The sequence below is a fragment of the Rhinoraja longicauda genome, chromosome 1 (assembly GCF_053455715.1).
Source record: "Rhinoraja longicauda isolate Sanriku21f chromosome 1, sRhiLon1.1, whole genome shotgun sequence".
NCBI lineage: Eukaryota > Metazoa > Chordata > Chondrichthyes > Rajiformes > Arhynchobatidae > Rhinoraja > Rhinoraja longicauda.
The window spans coordinates 1969935-1996458 of record NC_135953.1 but is presented as its reverse complement, the minus strand read 5'-3'; the positions used below and the strand labels follow the sequence as shown (position 1 = coordinate 1996458).

At 49.0% G+C, this 26524-nt stretch overlaps 2 protein-coding genes and 1 long non-coding RNA gene across 3 annotated transcripts in view; 2 read left to right on the top strand and 1 right to left on the bottom strand.

Moving 5' to 3' along the window:
• Positions 1–26524, bottom strand: part of LOC144595331 (retinol dehydrogenase 11-like) — a 379579-nt gene that overhangs the window by 192842 nt on the left and 160213 nt on the right. The gene's annotated exons all lie outside the window — the stretch shown is intronic.
• Positions 97–26524, top strand: part of LOC144595594 (uncharacterized) — an 80408-nt gene continuing 53980 nt past the window's right edge. The window contains exons 1-2 of the long non-coding RNA XR_013547516.1: positions 97–178; positions 270–323. This is a non-coding gene — a long non-coding RNA (uncharacterized LOC144595594). The remainder of the gene's footprint in view (positions 179–269; positions 324–26524) is intronic.
• LOC144594949 (interferon-induced very large GTPase 1-like) lies at positions 19617–26226 on the top strand. Its single transcript, XM_078401922.1, has one exon. It carries the CDS (start codon positions 19617–19619, stop codon positions 26109–26111), a length of 6495 nt encoding a protein of 2164 aa, XP_078258048.1. The 3' UTR covers positions 26112–26226.

The window sequence follows — 26524 nt, the reverse complement described above, 5'->3', positions numbered from 1 at the left end:
CCTTGTTATGGAATTCTGAAACCCCATAGGGTTGCATGGTTTGTGTGAAAAGCCAAGGCTGAAAGCACTGAAGCTCTCAGTAAAACAAGGCACAACCTGGGCAGAAGTCACACTGACAACCTGAAGCAGCCACTCACCTGTCCGGGACACTGAAGGAAGGAGCTGGTAATCAGTCACTGTGCGTTTTGCTGTCTATTGGTCTGCGTTACACTTATTCAGTGCTGTCTCTGGTGTTCAGTTCACTCACCTTCCAATGTTATTTCTGGCAGAGTGTGGGCGGTGAGATCGTGTGATCGGAGCCACAGACACTACTCTCGTGAGAGGTAAGGCCAAGAGAGGGGACGGAGACCGGCAGTAGCTGTGGGATTGGCACGACGGAGGTATAGAAGGATGGACAGGTAGAGTGGGAGCGGTGAGATCGTGTGATCGGAGGTGAGTTACGATGGTTTGACGTGGGATAGTTCACCTTTGCGATGGTGCAGACGGCAGGGACCCGCAGCAGCCGTCGTGCGCTTTCAATGCATCTCCACTTACAATACAGGCGCAGAACCCAACGGGTCCGGTCTGGACGGGATGGGTGGGTGGGTGAGTGGGGGGTGGAGGGGGGGAGGGAGGGGGGAGTGGGGAGGAGGAGAGGGGAGGGGTGGGGGGAGGAGAGGGGATGGGTGGGTGAGTGGGGGGGGGGGCAGGGGAGGGTGGTGGGGAGGAGGGGAGGGGAGGGGGGAGTTGGGGTGGAGGAGAGGGGAGGGGTGGGGGGAGGGGAGGGGATGGGTGGGTGAGTGGGGGGGGCAGGGGAGGGTGGTGGGGAGGAGGGGAGGGGGTGGGGCATGTGGGAGAAGGAGGGGATGGGTAGGGAGGGGATGGGTAGGGAGGGAGGGGATGGGAGGTTGCGGTGGGAGGGGAGTGGGGATGGGTGGGTGAGTGGGGTGGGGAGGAGGGGAGGAGGGGAGTTGGGGTGGGGGAAGTGGTTGGGGAATGGGGGTGGAGAAGTGTGGGGGTGGAGGAGGGGGGAGGAGTGAGAGGGGTTGGGGGAGAGGGGAGGGGAGGAGGGAGTGGGACGGGGAGTGGAGGTGGGGTGGGAGTGGGGTGGGAGTGGGGTGGGAGTGGGGTGGGAGTGGGGGGGAGGGGGGGGGAAGTGGAGGTGAGGTGGGGGGGAGGGGACGGGGAGTGAAGGTGGGGGAGGGGAGGGGCTGGGGATGGGGAGTGGAGGTGGGGTGGGAGTGGGGGGAGGGGAGTGGATTAGGTGGGGGGATTTTGGGTGGGGGATGGGACGGGTGGGGGTGGGGGGAGTGTGTGGGTGAGTGCGGATGGGGAGTAGCGGAGTGGTGCTGGGGGAGGGGAAGGGTGGAGGTGGAGGAGGGGGGAGGACTGAGAGGAGGATTGGGGAGAGGGGAAGAGGGAGTGGGACGGTGAGGGAGGAGGAGTTGGGGTGGGGGAGGGGACAGGGAGTGGAGGTGGGGTGGGAGTAGGGGAGAGGGGAGTGGATTAGGTGGGGGGAATTTGGGTGGGGGTGGGGGGGAGTGGGTGGGTGAGTGTGGATGGGGAGGAGGGCAGTGGGGCTGGGGGGAGGGCAGTGGGTGGAGTGGCCGGTAGGGGAGGGGGGACTGGGGGGAGTGGAGAGGGTGTGGGGAGGGGAGGGTGCTAGACCAATGCAAGATAGGTTTTGGGGAGTTTTAAGGGGGGGTTGTGGAGATGGAGTGGGTGAGAGGGTGCGGGGGAGAGGGAAGAGGGGGTGTAGTGGGGGGGGAGGGGGTATAAGGGGGGTTGAGGGGGGATGAAGTGGGTGAGTGTGTCAGTGGGGGGAGAGTGGAGGAGGGGAGGGTGCTAGACCAATTCAGGAGAGGCTTTGGGTCCACGGTTCGCTCAAGCTCCATCGCAGGGGTCTCGGGGCCGAGGTGAGTGGCTCCTCCTCCCCTCCCCTGTTCCCCCTCGCCCATCCAGCAGAGGCCCGCAGGAGAGATTTGGCCCAACGTGTCCACCTCAGTCTAGTAACACATAAAAATTTCACTTAATAAACTTTGACATATATAAGCCATTTATACAATACAAAACAATATACCTGGTATGCTTTCAGAATTAGAAGAGATGTATTCCACAATTTTTCATAATTTTGGTCACACACGTGACTATGAATGTCCCGATAATATCTATTATATTACTAAAACTCTCATCTTGTTTGCATGTGTGTATATTTGCATGTTTTTGTACCGGAAATACAGCCAAAACGGTATACGATAGCGCCATAATGTTAGGCCCACCTTGCACTCCATTGTCCTGGGCTTCAAATAAATGTTATATTAATTTTTTTTCACTTTTTATTCTTTCAAAATCAATTTTTAAAGTTTGAAAAAATCACTTTTCCATCTCCCTTTGGCCGTCACCCGCGTATGACGATGGGAACCTAACGGGCCCGCCTGTTCAACGTCACAATGGGAACCCAACGCGTCCGCGCCTGCTCAGTTGGTTCCCGTTCATCTAATAGGTGTCGCCCGAGTGGGGGGAGTTGAATTTAAAGTACCAGGTACTCCCAAGGTTACAAAGGTTCTACTTGCGATAGTTGGCCTTTGTGATGGTGCAAACGGCAGCCACCCGTAGCAAGCCGCCGCTCGCTTCTGGACACGTGATCACACGTTTTCAATGCATTTCAACTTGCAATACATTCGGTTTCCGATGGGTTTCTCAGAACGGAACCCCATTGGAAGCTGAGGAGCCCCTGTACTTACGCAGAACACAACGGGTCCGAACGGGATGGCGTGGATGAGTGGGTGGGGGGGGGGGGGGGGGGGAGGGGGAGTGACGGTGGGTGGGGAGTGGGGGAGGGGAGAGTGCTAGACTAATGCAGGAGAGGTTTTGGGTCCACGGCTCGCTCTGGCTGCAGCGCTGGTGGCATGGGGCTAAGGTGAGTGACACACTCTCCCTCGGGAGAGGCCGGCAGGAAAGATTTTCCACCTCAGTATAGTAGACTCTAAAATCTTACCAATCACCGAAGTTAGGCTAACCAGCCTATAGTTTCCATTCTACTGCTACGCTTTCTGGAGGCATTAGGGTTACTCCAGCACTGTGTCTACCTTTACCTGCAAGTAGCTACTTCATGTCTATGATTTTATGTTTAACTAGTCCTGTCTAAATATTTCATTACAGAACTTACATAAATCTAGTACAGGAATAGTGCAGTGTTTGCAATTAGCCTTCCCTCAACTCAGACTATCCTTATATGTAGTGGCTGTGGTAAAACTGTTCAGAGAAGTGGCAGATGGTCTGTTGGAGACGGTAGTCCGGGTTGGGTCCGAATTGGGAGGTCTGAAAACGGAGCTGAGTTGGAGACGGTAGTCCGGGTTGGGTGTTGGAGACGGTAGTCCGGGTTGGCACTCGCATGGGCCCTAGCTACGCCTGCCTCTTTGTCGGGTACGTCGAACAATCCCTGTTCCAGACGTACACTGGCCCCATCCCCAAACTCTACCTCCGCTACATCGACGACTGCATTGGTGCTACCTTTTGCACCCATGCAGAACTCACTGACTTCATACACTTCACCTCCAATTTCCATCCTGCCCTTAAATATACCTGGACTATCTCTGACATCTCCCTCCCGTTTCTGGACCTCACCATCTCCATCACAGGAGACAGACTAGTGACGGACATTTACTATAAACCCACTGACTCGCACAGCTATCTGGACTACACTTCTTCCCACCCGGTCCCCTGCAAAAAGTCTATCCCCAACTCCCAATTCCTCCGTCTACGCCGCATCTGCGCCCGGGATGAGGTGTTTCACTCTAGGGCTTCCGAGATGTCCTCGTTCTTCAGAAAAGGGGGCTTCCCCTCCTCCATTATAGATGAGGCTCTCACTAGGATCTCTTCTACATCCCGCAGCTCTGCTCTTGCTCCCCCTCCCCCCACTCGTAACAAGGACAGATTCCCCCTCGTTCTCACCTTCCACCCCACCAGCCAGCGGATCCAACATATCATCCACCAACATTTCCGTCTCCTACAACGGGACCCCACCACTGGCCATATCTTCCCATCCCCTCCCCTCTCTGCGTTCTGCAGAGACCGTTCCCTCCGTAACTCCCTGGTCCACTCGTCCCTTCCTACCCAAACCACCCCAACCCCGGGCACTTTCCCCTGCAACCGCACGAGATGCAACACCTGTCCCTTTACCTCCCCCCTCAACTCCATCCAAGGACCCAAACAGTCTTTCCAGGTGAGACAGAGGTTCACCTGCACCTCCTCCAACCTCATCTATTGCATCCGCTGCTCTAGATGTCAACTTATTTACATTGGCGAAACCAAGCGCAGGCTCGGCGATCGCTTCGCTGAACACCTGCGCTCGGTCCGCATTAACAAAACTGATCTCCCGGTGGCCGAGCACTTTAACTCCCCCTCCCATTCCCAGTCTGACCTTTCTGTCATGGGCCTCCTCCAGTGCCATAGTGAGGCCCACCGGAAATTGGAGGAACAGCACCTCATATTTCGCCTGGGCAGTTTGCATCCCGGTGGTATGAACATTGACTTCTCCAACTTTAGATAGCTCCTCTGTCCCTCCCTTCCCCTCCTCCTTCCCAGATCTCCCTCTATCTTCCTGTCTGCACCTATATCGTTCCTTTGTCCCGCCCCCCTGACATCAGTCTGAAGAAGGGTCTCGACCCGAAACGTCACCCATTCCTTCTCTCCTGAGATGCTGCCCGACCTGCTGAGTTACTCCAGCATTTTGTGAATAAATCTATCCTTATATGTTCCCACAACTACTTAGAAACTTACTGAGATACGGCCACTAATGCCAAAGTGCTCACCAACGGACCCTTCACCCATTTATCTGACCATTCCATCGGACTACGCCCAGCATGGTCCATCCATAGGTGGACTAGTTGGAGGAACAGCACCTCATATTTCGACTGGGCAGCTTGCAGCCCAGTGGTATGAACATTGACTTCTCCAACTTTAGATAGCTCCTCTGTCCCTCCCTTCCCCTCCTCCTTCCCAGATCTCGCTCTATCTTCCTGTCTCCACCTATATCCTTCCTTTGCCCCGCCCCCCTGACATCAGTCTGAAGAAGGGTCTCGACCCTAAACGTCGCCCATTCCTTCTCTCCTGAGATGCTGCCTGACCTGCTGAGTTACTCCAGCATTTTGTGAATAAATAACTTCGATTTGTACCAGCATCTGCAGTTATTTTCTTATATACCCACATGCTGTTCATCTGCTTTACTGGTCAGAATCTTCACAACAAAATAGATGCAATTTGACCTTCTCATCTGACCATGTACAACACCATTCCCATGTGTGTTCTACCTAGTGTTTCTACATTTGACTGAAACTTACCCCCAATCGCACATCTAGTCTAAGTCCCAGTTCCACCGACCAAATTAGTTTCAAACCTTCTCAACAACAGGAGTAAAGCTGCCAGCGAGGATATTGGACCTTGCCCCATTCAGGTGCAAACTGACCTGCTAGTAGAGGCTGCACCCACTCCACAAATGTCCATGTCCCAGCATCCAAAGCCCTCCCTCTTACACCACCCCTTTAGCCACACATTCATCTGGCCTATCTTTGTATTCCTATATTCAGGAGCATGTGACACCAGAAGCAATACAGAGATTACAATCTTTAAGGTACTCAGTGTGACCTCTGCCCAGATTGTGCCTTGTTTTACTGAGAGCTTGACTAATCTTCTGGAATTTCTTGAGGATGTGACAAGTAAAATGGATGAAGGGGAGCCAGTGGATGTAGTGTATCTAGACTTTCAGAAAGCCTTTGATAAGGTTCCGCACGGGAGATTGGTGACTAAAATTAGAGCACATGGTATTGGGAGTAGGATGTTGACATGGATAGAAAATTGGTTGGCAGACAGGAAGCAAAGAGTAGGAGTAAACGGGTCCTTTTCACAATGGCAGGCAGTGGCGAGTGGAGTGCCGCAAGGCTCGGTGTTGGGGCCGCAACTGTTTACCATATATATTAATGATCTGGAAGAGGGAATTAGAAGCAACACTAGCAAGTTTGCGGATGACACAAAGCTGGGTGGCAGTGTAAACTGTGAAGAGGATGTTAGGAGGTTGCAGGGTGACCTGGACAGGGTGAGTGTGTGGGTAGATGCGTGGCAGATGCAGTATAATATAGATAAATGTGAGGTTATCCACTTTGGCGGCAAAAACAAGGAGGCAGATTATTATCTCAATGGAGTTAGGTTAGGTAAGGGGGAGGTGCAGCGAGACCTGGGTGTCCTTGTACACCAGTCACTGAAAGTTGGCTTGCAAGTACGGCAGGCAGTGAAGAAAGCTATGGAATGTTGGCCTTCATAACGAGAGGATTTCATTATATGAGTAAAGAGGTTCTTCTGCAGCTGTACAGGGCCCTGGTCAGACCACATCTGGAGTATTGTGTACAGTTTTGGTCTCCTAATTTGAGGAAGGACATCCTTGTAATTGAGGCAGTGCAACGTAGGTTCATGAGGTTGATCCCTGGGATGGCGGGACTGTCATATGAGGAAAGATTGGAGACTAGGCTTGTATTCACTGGAGTTTAGAAGGATGAGATGGGATCTTATAGAAACATATAAAATTATAAAAGGACTGGACAAACTAGATGCAGGAAAAATATTCCCAATGGTGGGCGAGTCCAGAACCAGGGGCCACAGTCTTAGAATAAAGTGGAGGCCATTTAAAACTGAGGTGAGAAAAAACTTTTTCACCCAGAGAGTTGTGAATTTGTGGAATTCTCTGCCACAGAGGGCAGTGGAGGCCAAATCACTGGATGGATTTAAGAGAGTTAGATTGAGCTCTTGGGGCTAGTGGAATCAAGGGAAATGGGGAGAAGGCAGGCACGGGGTATTGATTGGGGACGATCAGCCATGATCGCAATGAATGGCGCTGCTGGCTCGAAGGGCCAAATGGCCTCCTCCTACACCTATTTTCTATTATATTGGCTGCCTTGCCCTGCCTAGGTGGCACATTTACGGGGAGACGTCCAGGGCGGTGATTTCAAGTGGGCTCACGTAATTTTGTCCGGAATTCAATGATTAGCGGCTATTTCTTACGGAACACCTAGCGACCTCTAGTGGAACCCTCGTGTTATACATCGGGTTTTATTCTTTCTTTTTTCGATCCGATTTCTCTGATGGTAAACGTGATTTTGACAAAGTGAAAAACGCAGAAATCATGCAAAAAGCGTGGAAAATGAATTTTTAAAAAGCGGAAATCCGCGGAAACGTGGTAAATTCACATGCCTGCTGTTGCCCAAGGGGCTCTGCACAACAAGATTGCTAACTAATCCTTCCTCATTACACAGCCCCAGTCTGGGATAGCCCTCTAGTCAGTTCCTCTACATATCGGTTTAAAAACCCACCCCGTATACATTCCAGGAAATCCTCCTCCTCAGTGCTGCTACCAATTTGGTTGGCCCAATCTACATGTAGATTAAAGTCACCCATGATAACTGCTGTACCTTTGCTACACGCATCCCGAATTTCCTGCTTGATGCTATCCCCAACCTCCCTACTGCTGTCTGGTGGTCTGTACACAACTCCAACAAACGTTTTCTGCCCTTGGCTATTTCGCAGTTCTACCCATACAGATTCTACAGTATCCAAGCTAATGTCTCTCCTTGCTATTGCATTCTTCTCCCATTGCAGTGCCACCCCACCTCCTCTTCCTTTCTGTCTGTTCTTCCTGAATATTGAATACCCCTGCATGTTTAGCTCCCAGCCTTGGTCACCCTGGAGCCATGTCTCCGTAACTCCAACTAAGTCATGTCCCTTAACTACAAACTGCACATTCAATTCATCCACCTTATTACGAATGCTCCTCGCATTAAGGCACAAAGCTTTCAGGTTAGTTTTACTTATCCCCCTTCTACCTTTTGCTTCTGTCCTTTTATGTCCCTCTGCCTCCTTGCATTGGTTCCCATTCCCCTGCCCTATTAGATTAAATGTGACTTTTCCTACACTCTCTTTCCCGTTAGCTGCACACATACGCTTCCACGTTGATTACTCCACCCCCCACAGTTTAGTTTAAACACACCCGTGTAGCACTAGCAAACCTGCCTGCCAGAATGCCTGCCAAATAAAAACATTTTGTTTTTATTAACTTAAAAACATTAGTTAAAAAAACCCAGCTAATTAAGGTGCAACCCATCCCTTTTGTGCAGGTCACTCCTGCCCCAGAAGAGATTCCAGTGATCTAGAAACCTGAATCCCTGCCCCTGCACCAACTCCTCAGCCACACATTCAGATCCCCTATCTCCCTGTTCCTACGCTCACTAGCACGAGGTACTGGAAGCAACCCGGAGATAACCACTCTAGAAGTCCTGCTGTTCAGCCTCCTGCCTGGTTCTCCATACTCATGTTGCAGAACCTCCTTCCTCTTCTTACCCACCTCATTTGTGCTTACATTACAAGAGTGACTTGGATAGATTAGGAGAGTGGGCAAATGCATGGCAGATGCAATATAATGTGGATAAATGTGAGGTTATCCACTTTGTCGGCAAGAACAGGAAAGCAGAGTATTACCTGAATGGTGGCCAATTAGGAAAAGGGGAGATGCAACGTGACCTGGGTGTCATGGTGCACTAGTCATTGAAAGCAAGCGTGCAGGTGCAGCAGGCAGTGAAGAAAGCGAATGGTATGTTAGCATTCATAGCAAGAGGATTTGAGTATAGGAGCAGGTTCTGCTGCAGTTGTACAGGGCCTTGGTGAGACCGCATCTGGAGTATTGTGTACAGTTTTGGTCTCCTAATCTGAGGAAAGACATTCTAGCCTTAGAGGGAGCACAGAGAAGGTTCACCAGATTGATCCCTGGGATGGCAGGACTTTCATATGAAGAAAGACTGGATAGACTAGGCTTATACTCGCTGGAATTTAGAAGACTGAGGGGGGATCTTATAGAAACATATAAAATTCTTAAGGCGTTGGAGAGGCTAGATGCGGGAAGATTGTTCCCGATGTTGGGGAAGTCCAGAACCAGGGGTCACAGCTTCAGGATAAGGGGAAGTCTTTTAGGACCGAGATGAGAAAACATTTCTTCACACAGAGAGTGGTGAGTCTGTGGAATTCTCTGCCACAGAAGGTAGTTGAGGCCAGTTCATTGGCTATATTTAAGAGGGAGTTAGATGTGGCCCTTGTGGCTAAAGGGATCAGGGGGTATGGAGAGAAGGCAGGTACAGGTTACTGAGCTGGATGATCAGCCATGATCATATTGAATGGCAGTGCAGGCTCGAAGGGCCGAATGGCCTACTCCTGCACCTATTTTCTATGTTTCTATGTTTAACTACTTCCGGCTGCTCACCTTCCCTCTCGAGGATAACAATGTTTGAAGATATTTAGACAGGTACATTGATAGGAAAGTTTGGAGAGACATGGACCAGGCACGGGCTTCTGGGATGAACTCAGTTTGCAACTTGGTCCCACATGGACGATTTGGGCTGAAGGGCCTGTTTCCACGCTGTATAGATATTTAAACATTGAAAAGCTGTGTGAAAATGGTACCCCTTTAGTTTGTGCAATGACTATGTCCTTCACAAATAAGGCAATGCTCTCTCCACTTTTACATCCCCTTTATCATATCACCGGAGTCAGGCTAACCAGCCTATAGTTTCCACTCTTCTGCTTTGCTCCCCTCTTGTACAGCGTGGTGATATTCACAATTATCCAGTCTTCATGAACCATTCCTAACTCTAGTGATTCTTGAAATATCACAAATACTGACTCCACAATCTCTGAGGTCACATCCTTCAGAACCCTGAGGTGCAGTCCATCCGGTCCAGGTGATTTATCCAACCTCAGACCGTTCATTTTCCTCACACCTTCTCCTCAGTAATCGCCATTGCATTAACTTCCACCCCTTGACTCTCTGGGATCGCAGGCACCCTGCTGGTGTCTTCCACTGATGACTTCCACTTGGAAGGTATTAGCTAAAAGGAGGGTTTGGACAGACCAGGATTGTTTTCTCTGGTGCATCAGAATTTGAGGGGAGATGTGATAAAAGTAAATAAAATTATGAGAGACATACAGAAGTTAGACAGTCAGAATCTTTGTCCCCAGGGTGGATATTTCAAAGATTAGAGGTCAGAGGTTTAAGGTTAGAGGGGCAAAGCATACAGGAGATGTGTGGGATGTTTATTTACTCAGAGGGTGTGTGTGCCTGGAAAGTGCAACAAGGGCTGCTAGTGGAGGCAGCAATGATCGTAGCATCTAGAGGCTTTTAGATAGGCTCATGCAGGGAATGGAGGGATATGGATTATGTGCAGGCAGCTGAGATTTGTTTATAGAAACATAGAAACATAGAAAATAGGTGCAGGAGGAGGCCATTCGGCCCTTCGAGCCAGCACCGCCATTCATTGTGATCATGGCTGATTGTCCCCAATCAATAACCCGTGCCTGCCTTCTCCCCGTATCCCTTGATTCCACTAGCCCCTAGAGCTCTATCTAACTCTCTCTTAAATCCATCCAGTGATTTGGCCTCCACTGCCCTCTGAGGCAGAGAATTCCTCTTGCCATCAAGTAAGGCATAGACAATGTGGGCCGAAAGGCCTGTTCCTGTGCTGTAGTGTTGCATGTTCTATGTGCAGCAGAGACAACTGTAACGCTACAGATGTGCCACATGTGTGTTTTCCCCTTTGAGAGACCACACCCATGCAATAAGCAGCATGGTGCATCTGTTTGAGACAAGGATGGCCATGAGGGACTCCTGTACAACCCGGTTTATGGGGGGAGCTGAGAAATCAGGAGGAGATGATCATCTCATTGAAGCCGTTCTATAGCCCTCCAAATAAGCAACAGGAATTAGAGGAACAAAAATATGGCAGGAGATTGTGGAGAGTTGTATAAACAGCAGACTGGTCATATCATATCATATATATACAGCCGGAAACAGGCCTTTTCGGCCCTCCAAGTCCGTGCCGCCCAGCGATCCCCGTACATTAACACTATCCTACACCCACTAGGGACAATTTTTACATTTACCCAGCCAATTAACCTACATACCTGTACGTCTTTGGAGTGATAATAGGACATTTTAACTTTCTTAATACAGACTAGGACTACCAAAGTGTTAAGGGCATCGATGGGTGGAAATGAAGAGTGTTCAGGAACTGCATTCATGTACTACATAGATGACCTGCTATGGAGAGAGCCAAACTTGATCTACTCTTGTGAAATAGGGCAGGGCAAGTGATGGAGATGTCTCGGGGAAACACTTTGGGACCAGTGGCCATAGTTCTATTGTTGGTCAGCATGGGTTAGTGTTGGGCCAGGCAGATGGCATCAGCCATGGATCTGTTGTGGCGGTTGGTGAACTGCAGTGGATCAAGGTTGTTTGGTAGGCTGGAGTTAATGTGTACCATAACCATCCTCTCGAAGCACTTCATGATGGTGGATGTTAGGGCCACTGGACAGTCATCATTAAGGCATGAGATCTTGCTGGTCTTTGGCATGGATGATAGTGGTCTTCTTGAAGCAGATGGGTACGTCAGGAATGAGGAGAGATTAGAAAATGGTGGTGAACACTCCCGCTAGTTGTCCACGCAGTTCCTAAGGACATGGTCAGGGACTCCATCCAGGCCAGTTGCTCTCCGTGGGTTCACCTGATCTTACTTCACCAACAGTGACCGTGGGAAAAGGCACACTTGGGTTTGACGGATGGATGTCCTCAACCTGTTGGCCTTCTTAAAGCGAGCATAGAATGCATTGTTCATCAGGGAAGGCCACACTATCACCAGCGATGATGCCATGCTTGACTAATCCTCTGGAATATTTTGAGGATGTAACTAGGAAAATGGACAGGGGAGAGCCAGTGGATGTAGTGTACCTGGACTTTCAGAAAGCCTTTGATAAGGTCCCACAAAGGAGATTAGTGGGCAAAATTAGAGCACACGGTATTGGGGGTAGGGTACTGACATGGATAGAAAATTGGTTGGCAGACAGGAAAGAAAGAGAAGGGATTAACGGGTCCCTTTCAGAATGGCAGACAGTGACTAGTGGGGTACCGCAAGGCTCGGTGCTGGGACCGCAGCTATTTACAATATACATTAATGACTTAGATGAAGGGATTAAAAGTAACATTAGCAAATTTGCGGATGATACAAAGTTGGGTGACAGTGCGAACTGTATAGTAATAACATTTTGAAGTAAATTTACACATCAATTGATAATCAGCCCAAAAAGGTGGTAATTGGCTTTTCTGCTGTTTTATATTTTAACCCTGTCTTAATTAATTTAGTTATATAATCTTGCACTTAAATTTCATATTTACTCATTACAGTTCCACCACTGATTTTCTGGCACTCTTGGTTCCAGAGCTTTGCTGGTTTATCCAGCAGGTCAGGGAAATCGGCTATGGGGATAGATGTGCTGGCTCCAGCTGGGCTGGAGTTCCAGAGCCCCGGCCACTGGTTGCAAATGCAACCCACCGATCTGCCCTGGAAGTCCCGATGAGATCAAGATTGTCTGCCCTGCCCAGCCTGGGTGCCACATTTCCGGGGAGACTTCCAGGACACGGGGGATTTCTCGCAGAACCTCTAGCGACCTCTAGCGGCCGAATTGACAAATTGGCCGTGGAAGTCCCAATGAGGTTGAGATTGGCTGCCTTGCCTAGCCTAGGTGCCACATTTTCGTGGAGACTTCCAGGGCGCGCGGGGGGGATTTCTCTCAGAACCTCTAGGGGAACCCTAGTGTTTTTTTCGATCCGATTGAAGTTGAGCAGTCTAGGACTTTATTCCTTTGAGCACAGGAGGATGAGAGGTACTCAGACACTCAGAGGTGTATAAGAACATGAGGGGAAAGATTTAATAGAAACATCTGGGGTACCTATTTCACACAGAAGGTGGTGGGTGTATGGAACGAGCAGTCTGAAGAGGTAGTTGAGGCAGGTACTGTTACAATATTTAAGACATTTAGTCAGGTACATGGATAGGAAAGGTTTAGAAGGATATGGGCCAAATGCACACAGGGGGGACCAGTGTAGATGGGACATCTTGGTTGGCATGGCCAAGTTGGGCCGAAGGGCCTGTTTCCGTGCTCTATGACACTATGACTGATACTTTCTACTCAGTATCATTCTCAAAAACACGCATTGAATGGGAGACCAAAACAACACAAGTCTGGACACAAGATCGCCATTTTAACTCTGTGTATTTTTGCAATGCGCAGGCACAGCTTTACCATATTGTTGCACGTGTACAGCTTTACCATATTGTTGCATGAATATATCACATATCACATATCTCCCACCTTAGAATTGTGATACTTTTCTTCCATCTAAAGCATACTAATACGTATAAAACAATCCAATATCATAATGATCTTTATATCCATTATGTTTCCAAATTATTTTTCTATAACAAAACCCAATTTAAGTAAGTCCAAAAATATGCATCATTTTGTATCCAATTAAATCCAAATCAAAGTTTACATATCTAATTCGTATTTTGAATGTATCATTTTCAATGTAATTCTATCGACCAAATAACCTAACCACCCCAAAATGCCAAATAAGAGTATTCATGCTACAATCCTTTTCATTAATGATAACCAAATTTTCGTTGCGTTTACATTGTCCACATAACCGAGTCCGTATAGTCAAGTCCGTTGTCAAAATCGTCCGTTTTCAGAATCCGTAGTAATCGGGTCGCTTCCTATTTCGCTTTGGGTACTGCTTATGCCCTGAATTGCTTCCTTCGTTGCGCTCTGATGTCACGTCCTCGATGGTGTCATCGTGGTTGCTTTCATTGACGTTTTCCTGTGCAACGCTTCTTTCGTTGACGTCTTCATCGCTCACTGTGGGCGTTCCCATGTCGAAATATATCGAATCTCCCGTTTCATTGGTTGTGGGAGAGTCGGTTTTGCGTTTCCGAATCTGGTCTGTGTGACGTTTCCAGATTTCTACCCAGTTGACGTGAACCTCGACCTGGTACGAGACAGGACCTAGCTTCTTTGTGATGCATCCTGGTACCCATTTCTTCCCTCTCGTGTAGTTGCGCACTAGCATGCTCTCTCCCTCCTCAAATTCGCGAGCTGGGCGCGAATCGTGGTGCAACTTTTGCGAGAATTGTTTGTCACCAATGGTCGCTCTTTCATCTTGCACCGCGATGCTGAAACTCGTGTGAATTTTCCTTTTCTTCAGCATTTCAGCCGGCGTTTGCGTTGTAGAAGTTTGCGGCGTTGAACGATACGAGATGAGGAATCGAGCGACACGCGTTTGTAGCGGTCCCGACATCATGCGGAGCGCTGCCTTCACCGTCTGCACGGCGCGCTCTGCGAGACCATTGGTTGCTGGATGGTATGGTGTACTTTTGACATGACGAATACCATTCGCTTTCATGAACTTTGCGAACTTTTCGCTAGTGAAACATGGGCCGTTGTCAGAAACCAGTGTATGCGGAAGGCCATGTGTCGCCAACACGAAGAGAAGCTTGTCCATAGTGACGTCACTGGTTGATTCACGTGTGATATGCACTTCAATCCACTTTGAATATGCGTCGATGAGAACAAGCAATATCTTTCCCTGTACCGGGCCGGTACCGGGCCGTGTCACGTGTTGGCGGCGCCTAACGACTGCGGCTCGCTGGCAGTCTGTTTGTCTTTTTTCCTTTTTTGTTTGTGTGTTGGTGTTGGGATGGTTTTTGTTTTTGGCTGTGTATGTGTGGGAGGTGTGGGGTGGGGTGGGGTGGGGAAAACCTTTCTTTTTTTAGGTCTCTTCCCCGGGGCGCGGCTCGGCCGCGGGGCCTTCCATCGCCCGTGGGGCCTTCCATCGCCCGCGGAGCCTTCCATCGCCAGGCGCAGCTCGGCCGCTGAACTTAACATCGCCGGCGCGGCTCGGCCGCGGGACTTAACAGTGCCCGGTGCGGCTCGGCCGCGGGGCCTTCCATCACCCGGCGTGGCTCCGCCGCGGTTCAGCGCTCGGTGCGGCTCGGCCGCAGGGTCTTCCATCGCCGGCGCGGCTCGGCCGCTGGACTTAACATCGCCGGCTCGGCCGCGGGACTTAGCAGCGCCCGGTGCGGCTCAGCCGCGGGACCTAACATCGCCCGGCGCGGCTCGGCCGCGGGACGTTTCAGCGCCCGGTGTGCGGCTCGGCCGCGGGACGTTTCAGTGCCCGGTGCGGCTTGGCCGTGGGGACTTCCATCCCCTTGCGGGGGCTGTGCGGGTCAGTCGCCTCGGTAGGGGTCGAGCTGTCTGTCCGTGGGCGTGGCGGAGGAGAGTGGAAGTTTTGTTGCCTTCCATCACAGTGAGGGGGTGTTTGGAGTCACTGTGATGGATGTTTGTGTTGGGGTCGTGTATCTTGTGTTTTTTTTCTTTTTTGCTGTGTTTTGTGACTGCTGGAAATGTAATTTCGTTCGGTATCTCGGTACCGAATGACAATAAAGCTCATATCATATCATAATCGACATGAGCTCGCGACCACGGTTGACTAGGATGCTCACATGAATGCAATGGTGCTTTGGGCGGATCCCGCTGATGCATTTGGCATTCTGAACACGCTCGGACTTTGTGCTCTGTCCTTATCGATTCCAGGCCACCACACACAACTTCTAGCGATCGCTTTCATCTTCACAATACCCGGATGGGCATCATGCACTTCCTCGATCATTTGCGAGCGACATTGGGGTGGTAGTACAACACGACTACCCCAGAGAAGACAACCCTCGTGAACGCTCAGCTCCACTTTGCGACTGAAGTAGGGCTTGAAATCATCATTTGGTGGTTTGTCTGGCCACCCGCTCATGATGTATTCGCGAACACGAGACAGAATCGGATCCCACTGCGTCATACCCCCTGACTCTGCTATCTTTAAAAGCTCTATCTAGCTCTCTCTTGAAAGCATCCAGAGAATTGGCCTCCACTGCCTTCTGAGGCAGAGAATTCCACAGATTTACAACTCTCTGACTGAAAAGGTTTTTCCTCATCTCCGTTCTAAATGGCCTACCCCTTATTCTTAAACTGTGGCCCCTGGTTCTGGACTTCCCCTACATTGGGAACATGTTTCCTGCCTCTAACGTGTCCAACCCCTTAATAATCTTATATGTTTCAATAAGATCCCCTCTCACCCTTCTAAATTCCCAGCTTTGTGTCATCTGCAAATTTGCTAATGGTCCTTTTAATCCCTTCATCCAAGTCATTAATGTATATTGTAAATAGTTACGGTCCCAGCACCGAGCCTTGCGGTACCCCACTAGTCACTGCCTGCCATTCTGAAAGGGACCCCTTTACCCCACCCTTTGCTTTCTGTCTGCCAACCAATTTACTATCCATGTCTGAACCCTACCCCCAATACCATGTGCTCTAATTTTGCCCACTAATCTCCTATGTGGGACCTTTGTCGAAGGCTTTCTGAAAGTCAAGGTACACCACATCCACCGGCTCTCCCCTTTGCATCTTCCTAGTTACATCCTCAAAGAATTTCAGAAGATTAGTCAAACATGATTTCCCCTTGGTAAATCCATGCTGACTCGAAATGATCCTGTTACTGATATCCAAATGCTCTGCAATTTCGTCTTTTATAATTGACTCCAGCATCTTCCCCACCACTGATGTCAGGCTAACTGGTCTATAAATTCCTGTTTTCTCTCTCCCTCCTTTCTTAAAAAGTGGGATAACATTAGCTACCCTCCAATCCACAGGAACTGATGCTGAATCTATAGAACATTGGAAAATAATCACCAATGTGTCCACGATTTCTACAGCCACTTCCTTAAGTACTCTGGGATGCAGACCTTCAGGCCCTGGGGATTTATCAGCGTGATGTCTCCGACGACATTCGACTCCGACTTCTCTCCCACTACTGTCTCCGACTACATGCTAACTTTGTCCCACCCCCTCCCCTGACATCAGTCTCAAGAAGGGTCTTGACCTGAAACGTCACCCATTCCTTCTCTCCCGAGGTGCTGCCTGACCCAATAGGCAATAGGTGCAGGAGTAGACAATATGTGCAGGAGGAGGCCATTCGGCCCTTTGAGCCAGCACCGCCATTCAATGTGATCATGGCTGATCATTCTCAATCAGTACCCCGTTCCTGCCTTCTCCCCATATCCCCTGACTCTGCTATCCTTAAGAGCTCTATCTAGCTCTCTCTTGAATGCATTCAGAGAATTGGCCTCCACTGCCTTCTGAGGCAGAGAATTCCACAGATTCAAAACTCTCTGACTGAAAAAGTTTTTCCTCATCTCCGTTCTAAATGGCCTACCCCTTATTCTTAAACTGTGGCCCCTTGTTCTGGACTCCCCCAACATTGGGAACATGTTTCCTGCCTCTAATGTGTCCAACCCCTTAATAATCTTATATGTTTCGATAACCCGCTGAGTTACTCCAGCATTTTGTGCCTACCTTCGATTTAAACCAATATCTCCAGATCTTTCCTACATAAGAAGCTATGGGAGTCAGTAGGTTTGTAGTAGATGTAAGTCGATAGTCTGTCTCTTGTGATGGAGACGGTGAGATCTAGAAACAGTAGGGAGATGTCGGAGATGGTCCAAGAGGTTCACTTGCACCTCCTCCAACCTCATCTACTGTATCAGACGTTCACTTGCACCTCCTCCAACCTCATCTACTGTATCAGAGGTTCACCTGCATCTCCTCCAACCTCATCCACTGATTCCCCTGTTCCAGCTGTGGACTCCTGTACATCGGCGAGACCAAGCACAGGCTTGGCAATCGTTTCGCTGAACACCTCCGCTCAGTCCACCTAAATCTACCTGATCTCCCGGTTGCTCAACACTTTAACTCCCCCTCCCATTCCCACACTGACAATGGAGTAGGCCCAGGACAGAAAGGTCAGTCCTCCCAATCCCATTCCCACACTGACCATTCTGTCCTGGGCATCCTCCATTGTCAGAGTGAGCTTACACCCCAGCGCTATGAACATTGACTTCTCTAACTTCAAGTAGCCCTTGCTTTCCCTCTCTCTATCCCCCCCCCCTTTCCAGTGCACCCACCAGTCTTACTGTCTCTGACTACATCCAATCTGTGTACCGCCCACTTCCCTGACATCAGTCTGAAGAAGGGTCTCGACCCCAAACATCACCCATTCCTTCTCTCCAGAGATGCTGCCTGCCCGCTGAGTTACTCCAGCATTTTATAACTATCTTCGATTTGAAAAAAGCATCTGCAGTTCGTTCCTACACTGTTTTGAATGAACTCAGTGACTGAGTCTCCAGAGAACTCTGGGGTCGAGAACTCTGAAGATCCACCAGCCTCCAGGTGAAGAGGTTTCTCCTCACCTTGGTCATTTATAGCCCACCCTTACTCTGAGATTGTGCCCCCGGCCCTGGATACCACAGCCAGGAGAAACCTCCTCCCTGTGTCCAGTCTACCAAGCCTGGTAGAATTTCACAAGTTTCTGCAAGATCGCTGTCTTTTGAACACCAAGAATAGAGGCCAGCTTTACTCTATTTCTCCTCATGTGACAAACCCGTGTAAACCTGAAACTTAGACTCTGTTTCTCTCTCCATAGACACTGCCTGAACTCCTGAGCACTTCCTGGATTATCTGATTTTACCCCAGGAAACTGTCTGGAGAATCTTCAATGCACTCCCTCTATTGAAAGTGCACCTTTCATTAGGCAAGGGCACCAGGTTTATACACAATCCTTCAGTTATGGTCTCAAAAAAGACAAACAGCAGAAAGCATTCTATCCAGATGTATTACGACTTGGTTTAGAAACTTATCTGCGTAAAACCACAAGATATTACAGAGTTGTAGATGTAGCCCAATCCATCAGACACCCCCCCCCATGGACTACATTAACACTTCACGCTGCCTAGGAAAACAGCCAACATCATCAGACCACTCATACCAGGGTCATTCCCACTTTTCCCACTCTTCCGTCAGGCAGAGACTACAAAAGCATGAAGACACATACTAGCACATTCAGGAGCAAATACTTCCCTGCTGCTGTCAGATTATTGAATGGTCCTCCCATAAAATAAAGGGATAATCCCAGTCTCACAATCTAACAACAGTAATACCAATAATAAACCAGCAGCAATAGCTCACTGAGGTTCTTGCACATTTTAATCTGCACTTTCTCTGTAACTGTAACCCGGTAGACTATATTCCACACTGGTATATTTCTTTTTGTGCTACCCGTTGTACTTTTGTAAAGCTTCATTGTATCATGTATAGAATGATTTGACTGGATTGTATGCAGAGTTTTTTACTGTATCTCAATACACGTGACAATAATAATCCAATTCCAAGGCCAGGTATAATTCTGGTGACCAATTCCAGGTACCCACGGTGATCCCACACTGACTGTACTTGACACACGGTGCCAGGACAACAAGAGGATCATCAGTCAGAGCCAAAGAAGTGACCAGCCCTGTGAACCCAGGATAGGAACTCCAGCACTCCAACACATCACAACTTGGCAGTCTGGTGTCTGTGAAATATCCCGGGACAGGAGACTGGACAACTGGATAAATCCTGGGCCAGTATCCAGGCACCGTGCGATATTGTGGAATAGGAGCTCAGGCCTCAAGGTAGATACTGGGACAGAAACGTACAACTGGTGAAGATTCACCCAAATGCAACAAACAAGACAGGAGCCCTGACATCCTGGGAATTCCAGGACAATAACCACCTCTCAGGAAAAGTGCTTACAGATCCCAGGAAGTACATTCACCCAGTCAGAGGGAATGGGGAGTCTTTCATCAACTTTAAATAGCTGGTCTGGAAACCTGAACACGCCACAACTTGTGAGGGATTTGGGTTTACAGGATCATTATCCTCACAAACTGTCACTGGTGTCCATGCGGGAGGTATCCTGGGATAAACTGGACGACAGCAAACCAACTCGACATGAAGATCTTCCTTGGCGATTTCTCCAAATGATCCTCTCAGCTAATTCACTGGCGAGGAATCCTGAATGGCCCCCTGCTCAGTCCACAGACGGTCACAGCAGTGACGATGAAGACTTCAGTGATTTCTTTGAAGTGAAAGGGCCAGGAGATTCTGGAATGAACCCTCTGGATATCATTGCTGCCATTTTCCTCTGTGCCGACCACTCTCTCCAACAGGAACTGATGCTGAAGATGTCTCTGTGCCAACTTGCATTGCCCTTTCTGCTGCCGGAAGGGCACAGTTACCCCAGGGACAAGGTGAGGGGACCCATGGAAGGGCCTGGTGCCACCCTTCTCCTCTGGGCCATGAGGCCCATTGTTAAAATGTGGTGCCCACAATCTCCCACAGGGAGCAGCCGCGTTGTGGAGATGCCCATCGTGACAGCACCCATGCCAACTGTCTCCTTCCTCAGACTCGGAAGGTGCACGGTGTCCAAATCCAGAGTCCTCAATCTCACCTTGAGCCAGACCCAGCTGCAGCAGAACATCTTCCTGTACTCCGGGATGGAATGTGGGAATGTGCCCTGTGGGATATCGGATGGGATGGCTGAGATCAGCTGGTATCTACCTTCTGGGAAGAGCAACACGGACATTTTCCCAGAAGCTGCTGCATTCATCAACCTCCGAGGTGATGCTGAAACTTACCAGGGACACACTCGGTTTCTGGCAAAAGTCTCTGCTGCTCTCTTTATTTTCATTGACGTTATCGGTGAGACAAAAAGAGAATTCCTCACCTCTCTCGCACAGTCACCGGCAAAACTCTTTCTGATAGTGAACACTCACATCAGTCAGCAACACATCACCCCTGAGCAGGTAAAGAAACTGTTCAAAGATCTGAAGTTACAACCTCAACAATGCATTGTTCGGACAAATGTAAACGAGGCCAAACTTGTGGAAACACTGCGTTCTCAGATAAAACAAGTAATTCCCATGAGTGACGGGGACCAGAGCTTCCTGAGTCTGGAACAAATGGGTGACATTGCGAGAGAAAGTGGGATTCAGGTCGATGAACATCAGCCTGAAATACAACGGGCCAAGGACCTGACGTCCAAACCACAGAGAGAGGCCGACCCTGGAGACGGCAGGGAACCAGAGGATCCATGTCACCGGCATTCACCAGGTCTCCCAGAGGGAATGGCTGGTGTTGCACCAGCTGGAAATAACTTTGCAAAGTTACAACCACAACAATGTGTTTTTCAAACAAAAGTAAGTGTGGCAACACTTGTAGAAAAATGTAAATCTCCATTACAACAAGTAACATGGATGAGTGACGGGGACCAGAGCTTCCTGAGTCTGGAACAAAGGGGTGACATTGCGAGAGAAAGTGGGATTCAGGTCGATGAACATCAGCCTGAAATACAACGGGCCAAGGACCTGACGTCCAAACCACAGAGGGAGGCTGACCCTGGAGACGGCAGGGAACCAGAGGATCCATGTCACCGGCATTCACCAGGTCTCCCAGAGGGAATGATTGGTGTTCCACCAGCTGGAAATAACCAGGCTGAAAATCGGAGCCCCCTACAACTAGTGAAGGATTTGGGTTTACAGGATCATTATCCTCACAAACTGTCACTGGTGTCCATGCGGGAGGTATCCTGGGGTAAACTGGACAACAACAAACCAACTCGACCAGAAGATCTTCCTTGGAGATTTCTCCAAATGATCCTCTCAGCTAATTCACTGGCGAGGAATCCTGAATGGCCCCCTACTCAGTCTTCAAAAGACAACAATGATGACGTAGAAGATTTCAGCCATTTGTTTCTTGCACAAGAGCCAGGAAATTCTGGGATGAACCCTCTGGATATCATTGCTGCCATTTTCCTCTGTGCCGACCACTCTCTCCAGCAGGAACTGATGCTGAAGATGTCTCTGTGCCAACTTGCATTGCCCTTTCTGCTGCCGGAAGGGCACAGTTACCCCAGGGACAAGGTGAGGGGACCCATGGAAGGGCCTGGTGCCACCCTTCTCCTCTGGGCCATGAGGCCCATTGTTAAAATGTGGTGCCCACAATCTCCCACAGGGAGCAGCCGCGTTGTGGAGATGCCCATCGTGACAGCACCCGTGCCAACTGTCTCCTTCCTCAGACTCGGAAGGTGCACGGTGTCCAAATCCAGAGTCCTCAATCTCACCTTGAGCCAGACCCAGCTGCAGCAGAACATCTTCCTGCACTCCGGGATGGAATGTGGGAATGTGCCTCGTGGGATATCGGATGGGATGGCTGAGATCAGCTGGTATCTTCCTTCTGGGAAGAGCAACACGGACATTTTCCCAGACGCTGCTGCATTCATCAACCTCCGAGGTGATGCTGAAACTTACCAGGGACACACTCGGTTTCTGGCAAAAGTCTCTGCTGCTCTCTTTATTTTCATTGACGTTATCGGTGAGAAGGAAAGAGAATTCCTCACCTCTCTCGCACAGTCACCGGCAAAACTCTTTCTGATCGTGAACGCTTACATCAGTGAGAAACACATCACCCCTGAGCAGGTAAAGAAACTGTTCAAAGATCTGAAGTTACAACCTCAACAATGCATTGTTCGAACAAATGTAAACGAGGCCAAACTTGTGGAAAAACTACGTTCTCAGATAGAACAAGTGATTCTAATGAGGGACAGGGACCAGAGCTTCCTGAGACTGGAACATATGGGTGACATTGCGAGGGAAAGTGGGATTCAGGTCGATGAACATCAGCCTGAAATACAACGGGCCAAGGACCTGACCAAAATACTGAGCAGTCTTGACTCAGCAGACATCACTGGGTATAAAAAGAGAGTGCTGCCCTTTCATGGAGAGCCCTGGCAAGGGCTGTCTAAAGTTGAGAAAGAGAAGTCTCGGATGAAACTCCGTGGGGACAGAACCACAGAGACGTATAACCACGAGCTGGACCAAGAGAAGAAAAGAATCCGGGAAGCTCAGCTCAGACAGAGCCTGTCGGAGGAGATGCAGATGTTCATTGACCACCTCACCGGTCCTGGTGGGGATGACAGGGCCATTTCCTTGCAGTGGCTGAAGCTGATGCTGGACAGTAAATCAAGGGAAATCATGGCAGGGTTGCGCAGGGATTATAAAGAACTGAGCAAAGACTCAATGCAGAAGGTCAAGGAGCTGAAGGACATGGATCAGAAGATGACTGATAGTTCCCTGGGACTTGAGCATTTCATGAGGGAACTGGGCCAGGTTTATGAACTCTCAGTGACACAACACAACATCAAGCAACAAACACAGATCCACCCACATGTGCTTCAGTTACCGGGTGTTGCTGCTGAACTGTTGCTGGATGGGTTCCCACTGGAGCTCATTGATGGAGACGTCTCCAACGTTCCTGTTTCATGGATCACTGCTGTACTGGAAGCAGTGGCTGAGAAGGTGGGACGTGCTTCCCGAGTGTTTGTGCTGACAGTGATTGGAGTTCAGAGCACGGGCAAGTCCACGCTCCTCAATACAATGTTCTGTTTGCGGTTTGCTGTGAGCAGCGGCCGATGTACTCGAGGGGCCTACATGCAGCTGATGAAGGTCACAGGGAACCTGGCGGAGGAGCTGGGCTGTGACTTCATCCTGGTCATTGACACGGAGGGGTTGAGAGCTCCAGAACTTGCAACACTAACAGACAGCTATGAACACGACAATGAGCTGGCAACATTCGTGGTGGGATTAAGCAACATAACGTTGGTAAACATAGGCATGGAAAACATCGCAGAGATGAAAGATATTTTACAGATTGTCGTTCATTCCTTACTCCGTATGAAGCAGACGGGGAAAAGACCAAAGTGTATATTTGTCCACCAGAATGTTGGGGATGTGAGTGCACACGATCAGAATCTGAGAGGCCGTCAGAAACTCCTGGAACAGCTGGATAAGATGACAGAGGCTGCAGCAAAACTGGAGAAGCTGGAGGGAGTAACGTTCCATGATGTGATGGACTACGATGCTGACAAGGACAACTGGTACATCCCTGGTCTGTGGCAAGGTACGCCCCCAATGGCTGCCGTCAACACTGGCTACAGTGAACATGTCTTCCAACTGAAGAACAGTCTCATTCAATGTTTACTCAAAGAGAAAGAAGAACAAAGAGCTTTCACAATCCCAGACTTCACCAAATGGGTGACTGGGCTCTGGGAGCAGGTGAAACATGAGAATTTCATTTTCTGCTTCCAGAACAGTCTGTTTGCAGAGGCTTACAACCAGCTCTCTGTGATGTACAAGGGCTGGGTGTGGGAGCTCTGCCAATACACACACACCTGGGGAAATGAGGCTGAAAACAGAGTAAACAATGCCAGTGGTGACCTCAACCAACTGCTCCAAACACTGGAACGTGAGATCAGGAGGGAGATTAACAAAAGGGAGGGTGAGACTCTGGATAAACTAAAAGCTCTGTTTGAAAGTGGGGCTGATAATGTGCAGCTGATGGAGAAATACAGGGAGGAGTTCAAGCTCAGCATCTCCAGTTTATGTTCACGGCTTCAGTACGATTCAATGCAGAGATGTAGGGATGCTGTGAACAGACGTGTGGGACTGCAGGAAGTGGATGCTAGTTGGAATAAATTTCACCAGAAGATCGAACAACAGGTCAAGGAGCTTTTATTAAAGTGTAAAGGGTCAAATCAGGAGTTGGGTGACAAGGAACTGCAAACTGCCTTTGGAAAGATGTGGCAAGACACACTGTCACAGCTGGACTATCAGCCCTGCAGAGAAAGAAACATTGAACAGGAGATTAAAAATATTCTCAGAGACCACACAGCAGCTCAAGGAAAGGTGATTAATAAAATGCTAGAAAGAAAATCTCTCAGTAAACGGGGAACCCAGTGCTTTCAAATTGAAGGGAAACACATCAATACGACATGGATGAGACGTGTTAAAACCACAATTGGGATATCCTCGCACCAAGCAGATGTTAATCAGGCAGCAATGATAACACGGTCCCTCGAGGATGAATGCCATCAATGGATCAGTGACATCACAAAAATGGACATGGATTATGACATTAGATATTGTATTGAACTTTTGAATATTATACAGGAGAAAATTAACAATATTTCACACCCAAACTTCACAATGAGTGAGGAATTCAGGGCTGAGTTTAAACTTCACCTGTGTGGTTACGCTGTACCAAGATTCCAAGAGATGCAGACAAGGTTCATCCAGAAACATGACCCGCGGCAAAGACTGGAAAACATGAAGGGTCAATACGTTGATCTCTTCATGGACATTTACACAGAGCAGGATGAGAACCAGAGACAAGCACAACGGTTTGCACAATCTTGTTTCTTGCCAGCTCTCATAGACGCCACCCTCAAGGCTCTCAGTGTGAACATTGTGGACGATATGAAACAAAATGACCCTGAGAGAAAGTACAGTCTCCGCAACAACTTCACTGTGGCCCTCCTGGTGCACTTGAAACAAAGGGGTACATTTGATGACTATCACCGGTATATCACTGACCTTGAGAATTTGGCCAAAGACTGGCTCCATCGGCAGGTTATTGAACACTGCAGGACACAACGTCATGGGGAGAGCACGTTTACCCGACTGGCTAAAGGAATCCTCACACAGATCACTGGGCAAGCTAAAGAGGTTGTTAAACATGCGGTGATGCAGAACTTTGCTGGAAATGTTCAGAGCTTCCTGGACATGTTTGTTGAGAAGTTAAACACCAGGATCTCAATGCCCAAAGATGAAATGAACCTCGTTCTGTTTCACAATGATGGTGATGGCAAGAAATGGGCAGAAGCAGTTCTGCCATCTATTGAAGAGGTGGAGCAGAGACTCCTCAGTGAGGTAACAGGCTGGGATGTCCAAGCAAAGATTGGAGAATTATCCATTAAACCCAGTGAAGAGCTGTTCAAAGGGTTATGCAATTGTATTAAGAAATGTCCTTTCTGTGGGGTTTTCTGCGATTCAGAGACCCCGGTACATTCACAGCACTCTTGTAAGCAGCACAGACCTGAAGGACTCAATGGCTGTCGATTGATAAAGAGTGAACGTCTTGTAACTGATGTCTGCACAGCTTTAGTCGCAGGTAATGCTTCGTTTAGAAATAAGGACACAAATGGAGAATTCAAACCCTACAAGGATTACCAAACTGTCAATGATTACTACAAATCCTGGACCATCCAGCGGGAGATTTCCACACAGGCAGCATCCTATTGGAAGAGGGTTTTCTACACTTTCAATGAGCAGTTTGCTGAAAAATACAAAGCAAAACCTGCAGAGATCGATGATGCCTGGAACATTGACTGGGATGTGGTGAGGGAAGATCTGAATAAGACGTATAACACAGACATTCAGTCTTGGTGAGGTCTCTTTACGTGCCATTACTCAGTTGGATGTAGAAATGGACAAACTACTTCCCTAGAAAGGAAATGGCAGAGAAAATCACACAACATTAAAATTCAAATCTGATTATAAATCATAAAACGATTAGCAGAGCAGAGAGTTTCAACCACTTCTACGAGAATGTTGCCAGGACTCGAGAGCCTGACCTATGGGGAGAGGTTGAACAAGCTAGGACTCTGTTCCTTGGAGCGCAGGAGGATGAGGAGTGATCTTATAGACATGTATAAAGTCATGAGAGCATTAGATTGGGTAGACACACAGAGTCTTGCCCAGAGTAGGGCAATCGAGAACCAGAGGACATAGGTTTAAGGTGAGGGGGGAAGATTTATGGAACAAGTATATTTATGGAAGGTGTATAAGATTTATGGATGGTG

Bases quoted from the DNA above. Each gene is read 5' to 3' on its own strand.
- LOC144594949 (XM_078401922.1), top strand. From the start codon at position 19,617: ATGGGGAGTCTTTCATCAACTTTAAATAGCTGGTCTGGAAACCTGAAC.